The following is a 13,508-nucleotide window of genomic DNA, read 5'->3' on the forward strand; positions in this document are numbered from 1 at the left end:
AATTTAATCACAGAATAAATTTATTTTATTAGCAAGTGTTCCAAAACATCTAATAGCCAATTTTTATTAAAACAACTTTTTCTTTTGGAAGCTCAAGAGCAAAAATATCTCTTTGGATTATAAAGGTTGCTGACCTCAGTTGTATTGCATAAATCCTATAAAACTTTTGGTTTAACATGAAAAGGTTTATTGAGACAAATACATTTCCATCAAAATATCTTTAATTTCTCTGCACCAATGGAGCAGTTTTGAGCTTAGTCTTATTTGTTTCTATATTCATGTTTGTTTGCTTTCTTATCATTTCACAGTGGGGATTTTGGTGGAGCATTATGATAATTTCACACCCAGAAGCCTTGAATGTTTCATGCTGTGTTAAAAATGAGCAGGTGTTTGGACTTCATTTTGCCTGGGGCCTCTGTGCTGCACTGAAGGCGCGTGATTTCTGCATAAACAAAGCTTGATCCACTGCCCTTCTGAATTTTTCTGTATATTCTGTTGTGTCATAATACGCACATATCTGGTGGAAAGCAGGCTGTGATTCTTAGAAATGAAAGTCTTTTCCTTTCAAACTTACAAAAAAAGTACAAAGTCGGTCTTTGTACTCATATTTTGAGGTTTAGATAGTAATTGAAAAATACCTGGCGCTGTAAAGTTTTTTGGCATTTTACCAAATAATTGCCTTGTTGGGGCAGCAGTACACAATCATTCACAGTTTTTGTGGGTGCCAATCAAACATAATAAATCTTAATAATTTATTTAGCCATTGTTCTTGCTCTTTTGCTTTTACTTCAGATAAGATTGCCAGGAGACTAACCAGAGAACCATAATCAAAGATTAATTTGCATTAAGTTGCAACGTCACAATTGATCACCATATGCTTCAGCAGGCTCGATTCAAACAGGGATAAAAATCAAGCAAGGCTCACAAAGGATCTCATCTATTCTACTGAGGAATGGCAAAGACACAGACATCTGCCATCTTTTCCAACATCTGTGTCATATCTCATCTCTTGTGCAATCACCTTTTCAATCCGTTTACCTTTTGCTTTTCTATATGGAACCAAATGCCAGGAGCCGACCTGAGCTGGATGACTCATGCTCATCTGCTTTCAGTCTTTATGTCTTGACTTTTACCTTGTACGTGTGAGATTCCTGCCTACCTGTTGTCAGCTTCCACAGTATGCCTGTCTGCTGATGGTGTTCGTTTCAAGTGAGCATGTTTTTTTTAAAATGACACGGTCCTCTTTGCAACTTGGCCTTGCGTCAGCGCGCCTCCCCAGCATGGTATGTCGCTACAGGATCTTAACGTTGCCAAATGTTGAGAAAAAAACCCCCAAAAAACAGACTTACTCCTGTAAATACACTGTTACATTGTGATTTATATCATGTATATACTATCTTTTACATTGTTTTTTTCTCGATTAAAGCCTTTTGTTTTTATAGAAAGGGACTCTTTATATGTTCTTCAAAAGATGTTTCGCTTTTATTCATCGAATAGATCTCGTTCAGTTGCTTGTTGCACAGACTCAAACATCCTGGGTGTAGGGAAGGGTGTTCATCTGCTTTCAATCTTCTGGTTGTTTAGAGCAACAAATAGATTGAGTTGTTTCTGTGACATACTGCATGCCCTGAGTAATTGTATTCTTTTATTTTTGATCTCTTATCTCATGTTTCCTGTGGCCTGTACTGGGAAGAAGCCTCAGTATTTCACTGCATCATCATGTCTTTGCTGCATCTGGCTTTTTTGACTCAGGTCAGGCTGAGCGGTCTCATAATGAACGTGAGCTCCGGCTTTCCTTTGAGTACATCCCCGATCGATTTAGAACTGATCATACGTGAGGGTAAACCACACACCTCCCTTGACTGATTCCCATTTTAATACCCCAGGTTCACTGGTGCTAATATTTGGACAATAACGTGAATTTACTCATAAAGGAGTTACCCATTCTACACTGTGGCGCTTTGTAGTCTACGCTTGAGGTCTGCACCTATTGTTTGTCAGTACAAATGAATCGCGTTTAACCCAGGTCAGCTTGACACGACGTTGGTTAATTGCATTTACTCAAAAGGCAATTTGTAAGTTTGTCCTGTACGCCCAGTGGGTTCACCCAATTCACATTATATCAATAAGCAATAGATAGATCTTGTAATTGGGTCAACTCACTGGGAGCACTTGTGCCAGTCATGAATTTGGCCCCAGGCAAAGAGCCACATACAGAAAACTGATAAACTCTGTCAGGCTGAGCGGTCTCATGATGAAAGTCGGCTCCGGCTTTCCTTTCAGTACATCCCGATCAATTCCCCATTCCCTACATTTCTGCAAGTAGAAATAGGGAACTTAAAATATGATAGCTTTCTTGCAAAAAGGTGAGTGAGCATTTGCATTGTGTAAAATAAAAGAATTAAGAACAAAAAATGGCCACAAGTTGCTCTTAGTGCTACTGCTGTTATGAATTTCAATAAACGTTTGGTCTTTGCCTTTCTGGCATGTAATTTACCTTTTGTGTTACGTTTTTAATTTAAATCCTGGCACAGTTAAATGCTACAGAGAACTGATAAAAAGCTAATTAAATGAAGCATGTAATTGCTAAAGTTGGTACATCTATAATGTCAGGCAACTACAGAAAGTAAAACTGCTTCAGCAACATGAGAAAGCAACGGAAACTTGTTTTATCTTAAAGTAATGTTGCTTTATAAACCCCGGAGCTTTCTCAGTTCATTTCTTTTAAAGAAATAGTCTTGCTCATATTTTGCACAATGATGCGTATCAAGCTTGAATGTAATGCAATGCAGTGTTAAGATATGATAAATATGACAGTCGTCCCTTTTTCTGGTATTTTTTCCCTTCTTTGCCTGACCCCTTTGTTTATTTGCTTAGCTTTGTCAGCCTGTGCAGAACAATAACTCTGTGCAACTTTGTTTACTTGTGCAATATATAGTTCAGCTTATCTGCAAGATAATTTGGTAAATATGTATCAAATACTAAAGAAGACAAACTGATTTGACTTTATACCTTAACAAAATTTCTTCAAACATTTCCTCTTGCTGTTGTTCCTTTAAATAAGACTGTCTGTTCATTCCTCAGTCTGCTGAGGCTGATCCTTAAAAGACAAGAAACTGACCACCTGCAGAGAGAAATCTTCAATTTTCTTGTTTTTCCTTCAGAGGGATTTTCTTGTCGTAGATAGTTTGATTGAGCCTTCACTCTTCTTGCCATTTATTTTTCAACGCACAAAAGACAAGAGACAATAGCAGAAAAATGAAACTAGAGGCCAGCTGCTGATTCTGGGTTTTATGGTTAATGGTAGTGGCTTAGAAGTTAAGGCAACTAATGGATGAAAATCTATGATATTCTATATTTTTATGTAGTTTGGCTGATTTTCTTGTGGAGACATTTGTTGTTTTCTTTTAGCTTTGATTTACTGCAAGTCTGGAACGATATGGTTGAACAAGTTGCATCTAAAATTTTCATCACAAATTAGATTAATTTGCAAAATGGACAGAAGAGAAGCTTCTTGCAATAAACTATTACAACAAAAACAGTTTTAATATTACAGGTAGCTAAGAAAAAAACCAAACAAACACGCAAAAGACTTTACAAAGCAGCGGTAAATAAACCATGTTTGGTTCTGGTTTCTGCAGGTTAGACTCGAACCTGAACGCCTAAATGGTCCAAAAGGTTTACTGATTTAAAATCCAATCCAAAATCTATTTCCTTTCTGGAAAGATTGCAAAGTTTTTGCATATTTTCTGTTACCTGATTATCCAAAAGCAGTTTTTCCCTTTTGGAAACTACGCTCTCCCCTCAGAGCAGACATTGTTCATTCATAAGTTCAGAAGAAATACGAATACATTTCTACAGGTTATAACATGTAGAAATGCTTTCACTATTATTTTGTTTCTCAGGATTATTGCAACTTAAGCTGTGTGTTATTATTAGAGAAGTGAAGAAAATATTTCTTGAATTTTCCTTGCTTTCATTTACATAACATTGTCATAATTGTATGGTGGCTAAGTGACAAATTAAAATACTGTAACATCATAGCCATTAAGGATGGATTTAATTGTGGAAAACAAGCTTAACAGATGGTATTGCACATCAGTCCTGTGATTAACAGTAGCAGGACAGATGCTTTAACCCTCACGGGCAAAATGACTACTGTGTGTTTGGTTATAAATATCCTTTAAAATAATAATCCTCTATAAAAAGGTTTTGAAAATTTTGTAAATGTCTCTTGACTTGGCTAATGAGAAAGAAAAACTTTGTAAATCTAGAAATTGAACAGGTGCTACCGCCCTGTGATAACTGCTTCTCCATTTGTACGTAGCGTGAAAGCCAGCGGCGAGCCGTAGTGTTGGGGGTTTCATCTCTAATCTGGCGCAAACTAAAAGCAGATGTTGCCAATAAAAGGGAAATTACTCCCCAGCTGAAGGCATACAGGTAGAATAACCAACATCATATACGTACAATGACATCAATTTTGGAAATAAACTGAAATTGGTATTATTATTGTTATCATGAGAACAGCAAACGCTCCAGGAAATAAAAATAAACAACAAAGGAAATCAGTTAAAAGCTTTTCTCTTTTCCTTTTGCCATAGACAGCATTTTAATAGCTTCAATACTGTTTAGGAAAAGAGGCGATTCCTCAATGGAAATCCTCTTTACACGCTTCATGTAGCATGAAAGCCTCCCCTGGCTGCGTTATAACTCAGTCCTTCTGAACCTTAAAAGAAAACCTCCTGCTTTTTTCTTAAACAACGTGCTAAAGGCAGCATGAATATCTGATATTAATCTTTATTCTACTTGACATCAATCCCAAAAGAGTCTTTCCCAGAAACCAGAAAAGTACCAGGCACTGGATGTGTGCAGATCTTGTCTCCTGTGCCCACCCATACCTCCTTCTTACTCTTTTCCCATGGGGTGTGCATCTTAGAAGCCTTTGGAAGTGACAGCTAAGCTGAGAGCTGCTGCAACTCGTTACGAACAGAACAAAGTGGGAAAAGCACAAGAAGGAGAGAGACTTTCACTGGGTTCTTTTTCTTTAATCTCTGATTAAAGCTCCTTGTCAGACTTTTCTGGTGAAGTTACTCGCCATACAGATACCCCTTATGAAAAATGTTCAGCTACATAACAGCAGATCAGAAGTCCGATGGCAGCAACTTGTTGCCTTGAGGCATCTAGAAAGAAAAGACTAAAGAAAGCTGGTGAGCAAACTGAGCATCAGGATTGGGGAAGAAAGGAGGTTACAGTAACTTTGAACTTGGGCGTGGTTGTTGGTGTCTAACAAAGTGGTCTGATCTACTTTTCATTGATTTAGTTCAAAGTGCCTTGCATAACAAAAACAAGAATAAGAATACATTAAAAAATACAGTTAACAATTGACAAAACCAGTGACCAGTGACCAGTGACGGTCAAGACACATCAAACATGTTGGCCAACATTCAAAAGCAACTCTAATCTTGATTTAAAGGAGCTCAGTGTTTCAGCTGTTTTGCCGCTTTCTGACAGTTTGTTCCAGATTTGTGGTGCACAGAACCTAAATGCTGCTTCTCCATGTTTGATTCTGGTTCTGGGGATGCAGAGCATAGCAGAACCAGAAGCTCTATACAAGTATTGGCTATTTACCATTTTTATCGTTTGTACTTTTCCTCTTTACTCAAACTCATACATTGACAACAAAAATGTTTGAGATGTGTGAGAGCAATGCATGGATTTCAGAGAAACTGGACAAGAACAAAGTGGTTGGTGGTCAGAGTACCCGTCAGAGAATCGAGTTTGAAAAGAATATCACCATAAATCAGCGCATGTGGAAATGATGAACCAGGTTTAATTTATTGCTCAGTGAGCAATCATTAACTCAAGCAGCAGCGAAGGCTTTGCTGCACCTCGGAGTGCTAGAAATGAAGGAGTCAGTCAGCTGACGGTTGAGTGGAGCTCTTCATTTAATCACCTGTCATAAGAATTTTTTTTGGTTGCTGCTAAAGTCTCTAGTTTGTTATTGTTAGCCACATATCTGGAGGAGCAGTGACGTACCAGCACCAGCTTCTTTGTGAGTAAATTCTCAGGGGAAAATTTGTGAAGTTGAAGGCTATCTAAAAAAGAAAAAATAAATCAGCGTAACAAATCTTTCACAGCATTTGGTTGAGTATGTTTGTGATCGCCAACCCACTCTCCGTACCTCACACCTCCACGTCTCTGTCTTTGTTCCCCAGGTATTGTTTCGCTGATCTCACTGGTGATCCTCTCATACGACCGCTACAGCACTCTGACTGTTTACAACAAGCGCGGACCAGACTACCGTAAGCCCCTGCTCGCTGTTGGGGGGTCTTGGGTTTACTCCTTGTTTTGGACAGTGCCTCCTCTGCTTGGCTGGAGCAGCTACGGCTTAGAGGGGGCTGGAACGAGCTGCTCCGTCTCCTGGACCGCTAAGACCGCCGAGTCACATGCCTACATCATCTCCCTGTTTGTCTTCTGCCTGGGTCTGCCCATCCTCGTGATGATCTACTGCTACAGCCGGCTGCTCTGGGCTGTCAAACAGGTACAGTGGCGCTGGGTATTGAGGCGTGTTGGAACAATTGTGGCACGTCATTCTGCAGTGTAGAAGACAAAATTACAAACAGTGGCTCCAAATATTTTCAGCTCCACAGAGCAACTTTGTCCTGCTACTATTTCTGGTGAAGTATTCAAACATCACCGATGATCTCACTAAATTTAAGCATGTTGTCCCGCAATTATTTTTAGCATCTTGATCTTTTTATCTTTCAGCTTTTTATTTTTTTAATTTTTTTTTATTAAGCCACAGTTTTGCAACAGTTATTCTAAAAATATGCCTTTACCAAAGATTAACACAAACTTTGGGTAAAGCTTTTTTTAATTAATACCTAAATTCTACCTCTAGAGCACCAAAAGCTTTTGTCAAATTACAGCACCTTCCAGATTTAATTGAGTCCTTAGTTAAGAGAAAAAGTATTTAATATAAGATGACGCATCTTTTCATATAGTAGCATTATTTTACACTGAAAAAACTCACTTTAGGAAATATTTATGTATATCTTTTACAAAATTATACAAATATTTTCATTTCTTCTGCGAATGCATTCAGTCCTTTACCAATAGGAGATCAAATAGTCTTTTTTTTCCCACAAGATTAGAGCATGCAGGGAAAACTTTGGCCATTTCTCTTTGCGCTGAGATGCCCATGATTGGTCAACCGGACACAAAATCAACCTGATTTTGGATTTGGATCAGTGTCATATTAAAAGATCCAATGGTGAACTATTTTTTAGTTTTATTGTTAGAAAACCCTAGGATTTTATTTGTATGTAAAAAAAAAAAAAACCTCTGGAGGAAAAACGGCCCCGCAGCATCATAGATCCTTAACATTGAGCATGAGGTGTGTCTCTCCTAACTGATCCTTTGTTTCAGCCAGCTGGAGTTTGTGTTGCCAAACAGTAAAATTTTAGTTTGTCATTATGCTGAAGTCCCAGGATTGCTTAGTAAACTCCTTATCCATATCCAGCTCAGCTATACTTGTTTAAACTTTGACTATGACTTTCAATTTTTTTGCATGTAGCTTTTCTTGTAGCTATTTTCTGATTTATTTAGACCTGCATATACCAGTCTCCGTAGTCAAAGATACTGTGATCAACTTTAAAAAGGTAAATATAAACCGGAAATTTGTTTGGTGGGAGATCGACTGGAGTTCAATTCCAGAACTCGAGACCTTTGCTGTCTGTCTTCCCCATTCTCTCTGCCCATTTCCTGTCTGATTAATAGAGACCACTCGTGCCTCAAGATCCTTGGGGAAGAAGAAAAGGGTTCAGTTCTATTTATTTTGTGAGAATTGTTAGGATAAGATTTTGAAAAAGAAAAATGTTTAATTTGAAAGTTTTTTTATGCTCATAATGAAGGTGACATTTTCTAAAAGATTTTCATGTTGCTGCTGCTGCAAGAAAAGATTCAGTTTATGATTTATAGTTTTTCTTTTTTAAGGAAGAAATTTTCTTTCTAAGCAGCAATTCTGACCAGTCTTAGTTGGATAGCGATGAGAAAAATGTTAAAACTTTTATTGAAAAAGTGTGGCTAAAAACCTCCATGTACTAAAGATTCAAAATACTGTAAATACAAGAGATGCTATTGAAGCATCTCCTAGTGTTGACCTTATTGCTTTGCTATGACTTGGGGGAAAAAACATACATCTGCAGCTACTACTGGATGTTCTCACACAAAACACTGTCACTTGTGAGTTGTTTTCAAATTAACTGCATTTCAGTAGATTTCACCTTCAGTCAGTGGAGATATAGCATGTATAAGTCTTGTTGCGCTATTTTTAGTCCATTATCTTAAACTCTGAAAGCACCAAATAAAGTAAAATCAGATTTAGTCATTTGTATAATATAATCCTTGGGTGACATTGTGGTGGCGGCGACGTAACAGCGGTAGAGCAAAAATGTTGATGTTTGGAGCAAAATGGATGCGGCTGATGATGTCATCGGCAAAAATTATAACTTTTAATATCTCAAAAACGAAAGCTGCACAAACGAAAATTTTAACGGCACAAACGGAGCACTAACCATTCAGACTATTTGCTGGATTTTTTTGACGTGGGTGGGGTGTCAGCTCCACACAGCTGGTCATCCTTGTTCAAAGAGAAGATATTTCTGTCTTGTGTTTTGCATTCCCTGGTCACTGATTTGTATTCCTCTATTTTTATCTACATGGAGAAAGGAGGGTTGTTCGTGCATGTAAACCTTAAAATGTGTCCAGAAATGTCCAGTGTTGACCGATGTCCGTATTTGTTAGCCTGTATTCAGAGTCTGCCAGGTTGACTCCTCACCATGCACTGAAATGTTAATTTGGTTATTACCTTGACTGAGTTAGCATTGAGAAAGCTGTTTGCTGTAAGATGCAACAAACGCTGGGAAACACAGAGAAAAAAAACAAAGAAAAAAAAAAAACTATCTTACAAAAGCCTGAATACAATGCCATTAAATTGAGCTGTATTATTCTGGGTAATAGGAAAAACATCTTAAGCAGCTTAGTGGAAAGCTTTATGCTTACATCCATTTTTTGGAGATAAAATCTCTTTATCCTAAAGGCAAAACTTCATATAAAGAGACAGAGGGGAGTGCTGTAGGTAACTGCATCAGTGAACTGGAAACTTCCGGGCGAGGTTGTAATCCTCTTGTGTTTGTGTATTCATAGATAACTGAAAACAAACATATTTCCCTGCCAAACATGCATGTACATTCAAGAAAGGAATCGGTTTCATTGTGTTTGTGTTGATGTGAGACTTTGGGAAATTGCTGTATTTTACAGCACCCTAGTACATTATTTTATTGTACATTTATTCATTTTAGACATACTTTATATGGAAATAAAGAACTAAAATCACCTCCTCCCCCTGGCTAGAAAACGTCCACTATAGGTCATGTAGTGTTTTCTATGTGAGGACACAAATTCAAAACTAGAAATAAAGTCATCTTGTGTTGCATATAGTTGGTGCTGGAGAATATCACCTTTTGTGACGCTCCAGTAAGCCTCTGCCACTTCTGGCTGGTGTGGTTTTATGTTGCATGCCATGTCACCATGGAAATGCATCTTTAGAAGAGTACACACTGATTCCACTAGAAAGAACAGTATAAATTTCACAATTAAATAAGAAGTTGGAGGAACATGTTAGACACTTGCAACATCTTTTTTCAGCTTTTCATAGGTTGGTCACAACATTCTCTAGATTGACTCTGGAGTTGGGTTAGGATTCAAGATTTCTTTTTCTTCATTTGATTCACATCCAAACTATGTTTTGGAATCTGGTCTGCTGAAATTAGACTTTTCTCCACCTCATCCGCCCTGTTACCTGTGGAGTTCCTCAGGGATCCATCTTGAGGCTCATTTATTCAAACTGCACTTGATTTTTTTTTGGGTCATATCATCTGTAAATATAGTGTATCATACTCTTATGCATTCTGTGCATGCTCCTGAGTCCTAATGACACATTACCTGTTTTTCATTCATTTATTCATTGGCTATATCCATCCTTGCAAGGTAATAGAAGGGGGTGTTTGTCTCAAGCAGTGAGACGTGGGATTCATTATGGACAGATTACCAGTCCATCACAGGGCAATGAGACAAAAAGGCTTTTTAGATAATTAACCAAACATTTACATTTGAACTGTGAAAAGAGGCTGGAGCCCCTGACAAACCCAAGCATGCTTGAGAAAAACATGCGGATTCCATGTAGAAAGACACAGGACCTTCTTACTGCAAGGCAAGAACAGCTGCAGGATCATTCAAACCCATTTTGTAAATCTCAGATTTGCCTCAACACTAGTTTCCATTACTAGAAGTATTTTGATTGGAAATGTAATGCAGGTCTCAAGATGAATTAACTGGACCTTTATTTCAGAGATCAGGAGAAGTTGCAGGGGGATTATGACTGCCCCTCTTCTGACAAGCCTAAACCGCCCAGCCTTGTTGAGAGTTGTAGAATTGCTGTAATCCATTGTAAAGCTCTCTGGACCTCAGAGTGACCCCACCGTATCAATAAGCAGCTTTCACAAAGTGCCTACTAACTTAAGAAATCTGCAGATGAAGTACATTCTCTTATCTCATCACATTTATTGTCTTTGTCTTTGAGCCGTCATTCACTAATGAATAAACAAATGCATGTGAATCTGTTGCACTGTGATTATACCTTCTGTCACAATTACATGCAAATGAGTGGAAATTACAGTATAAGGAAAGAAGGATTAATTTGTCATACTTGATGGTAATTCAGTTTGAAGTCATTTATCTCTTATTTAGTGCTGAATTTCTTTAATGAACTTTATAACAAGGATAATTACAACACATTAATCAGCAGGAATTGGAAAAGCAGCACATGGAAAAACATACAGATGAATTCAGCTACAGCTTAAAATCCAGAATTAGCTAAATTTAGTGCTCTGTTCTTTCTCACTTTTGTATTTAAGTAGTCTAATCAAGGTCCAAATTTAAATAATGGAAGTAAGATTGATAATTTTAATTACAGCTTTTTAAATTTGTGCTTTGATTACATCCAGTCATGGTAAAGTGAAAGTACATGCTTCTTTGATTCTTGGGTTAGGATGACAGGACATGATAGTCTTGGTCTTAAACTTAAAAACACACATGATATTTCATATTCATTTATTAAACAAATAAACAAACTAAAATGGGAAAGATGTATGTGGATTAACTAAGTAGACATCGCTTGCAGAACAACCATTAGCTGCATTAACTCACACCGTATTTACAACATGCTTTTGTTCATCCCCAACACCAGTTCTGCTTCCCAGTAGGCCCACTGGAGCCTGGGTCCAGGTCAGTGAACCAGGAGTTGGTGGCTAATTTTGAAAACAGATTAGGATTATTTTGTCATGAAATTGTTGCTTTACAAGACAGAAGTGAGAAACTAAGCATCAGCAATCCTGAAGGTTGAGATTTTCAAATATTCCTTAACGTTGATCACATCTTGTTTCAATCTAGTTGAGGTCTGTCTGGACAATTTCGAAACTTGAATTTTAGTCATCTTCATCTTTTTGAGCTGGATTCTTGTCTCGTTGAATCCGTCCTCACTGTGCTTAACAATTGCTACGAGCTGTTCTTTCCAGAGGCCCTCAGTGCAGCTTTTCAAATCTAAGCTGTACCACCGAGACAGAAAAAAAACAACGCCTTCTCATAGCAACTGTTCCAACAAGAGACATTGTTGTCTGTTTCAGTTTTAGGAGATTCCATCTCTAAAATGTTCAAAAATCATTGTCACTGAAAGAAGGACAGTTTGGCTCATAATCCGCACTCTTAATAATAATTTATTCTAGTCAAATTGATCACCCCCACCTGACTTCTACTTGTCTTCTCAAATTCTTTTTTTCTATTTTGACTTCTTTAAACTGAAGCTCAAGTGATACAAGAAAAAAAAGCACAGCATGACATTCTATCATTTATATTCTCATCAGGGAAAGCTCTCAGAAAAGTGGCATTTAGAGGAAAGCGATGTGTATCATGAGACCACAGGGAGCATTTCTGATAAAGAACGTCATGAATATGTAATCTCACTATAATCTTTAAAGGCTCAGATATTTGATTCTCGGAAGAACACAATGTTAATTCTCAACCCGTGATCAAGTACTACTAGTGGTACTCGGATGCCTTTAGTGATACTTATAGTAAAACTTATTACAAGGCAAATATGAAGCAAATTCGATTATCTGTAGCTTATAAAAGCCAAACAATGGTAGTCAAGGATATTGAGATGCAACTCACACTGGGAGTGAAGTGAGGATTATTTAGGCTCATTGAGTAGAACAAAGCAGAAAACTGAATGAAAACTAATTGTTCTACGTTTATCAGCTCTGAAGTTGAAACCAGATCTAAGAAACATCCACCCAGTGAGCATCTTCTAGACAAAGGTTGAAGAAGGATTGCCAAATTCTGCACTCAGAGATGACTATTACCATAGTTAAAGCTTTAGCAGTCTGTCACCTATACTTGCATTCAAATATAAAATAAGCTTTACAATTTTTTTTATTTAGCATGTGTGATGTGCTTTAATTAAATAAAACTCTCAAAGAGAAATAACCTGTTTGCTAAGGTTACAGCAGCCATATTGGGTTTTTAAAAGTCTTAAACTTTCAACCTGATCCAAAAAAAGGTTGAAAGTTTCATGCTTGGTTTATATCATGCTCCTTTCTGCTTATTTCCTCAACTTTTGTATGGATTTTTTATTCTCTTTAATGTGTTGGAATTGAAAAGATCCAACTTCTGTTGTACTAGAAATGATGATTATATGATGATCTGTATTACTGATTGTTGCAAAAGCTGAGAATTTTCTTTCTCCTCATAGTTGCTATCATTCACAAATATTCATCTAGCAAAAAAATAGTGTTAAAGTGGTTATTTCCAATATTATCCTTTTACAATGACTGTTTTCATGTTTTTATTTTTAATTTTATCAAAAGCTGGAGACTCAGTTTTCAAGTTTGTTATGACTAGTTAATAATTAAATTATTTATTGATCATGCACTGCTAGCAGAACATGAAGTCCACTGCAACACAGGTCAAAATATTATTGCACGTAAAATCTTACATGGGAAAAATAAAAAGTGGTGCACATTCTGAATTCGCTTAAGGTTTTCTACAAGATGGAAGGATTGACAATGTTTAAAATATAAATGCACCACATACTTTTTGTGTGACTGTGGTGAAAATTAAATCTTTCGACTTTGAAACCTCTGAGAAACAAACTTGTAAATCAAACTGAGAGCTAATTTTTATAAAATGTTAAAGCGATTCTTTTTTAATGGTCTCCCTTTCATACTGGATATTACCCTTTGATGTTAAAAATTAGGCTCTTAATTGTGACACACACACACACACATATATATCTAATGTATACAAAAATCATATACTGTACATCCACATATACACACCATGAGGAATAACGAATAAAGAACCAAGGCTAGAGCCAAATTGGTCGCAATGAC

The 13,508-nt window shown here is 37.1% G+C and overlaps 1 protein-coding gene and 1 long non-coding RNA gene across 2 annotated transcripts in view; one reads left to right on the forward strand and one right to left on the reverse strand.

Annotated features, from left to right (window-relative positions):
- The window catches only part of tmtops2b (teleost multiple tissue opsin 2b), a 37,794-nt gene that overhangs the window by 4,523 nt on the left and 19,763 nt on the right, over positions 1-13,508 (forward strand). The window contains exon 2 of the mRNA XM_008434773.3: positions 6,216-6,541. Within this exon, the coding sequence (XP_008432995.1) occupies positions 6,216-6,541 (326 nt within the window). The remainder of the gene's footprint in view (positions 1-6,215; positions 6,542-13,508) is intronic.
- On the reverse strand, positions 5,811-6,273 carry LOC103480029 (uncharacterized). Its single transcript, XR_536029.1, has 2 exons — positions 6,182-6,273; positions 5,811-6,095 (listed from the first exon to the last, which is right to left on the reverse strand). It is a non-coding gene; the product is annotated as an uncharacterized LOC103480029 (long non-coding RNA).

This window comes from Poecilia reticulata, chromosome 2 (genome assembly GCF_904066995.2).
Source record: "Poecilia reticulata chromosome 2, P_reticulata-male-v2, whole genome shotgun sequence".
Taxonomy (NCBI): domain Eukaryota; kingdom Metazoa; phylum Chordata; class Actinopteri; order Cyprinodontiformes; family Poeciliidae; genus Poecilia; species Poecilia reticulata.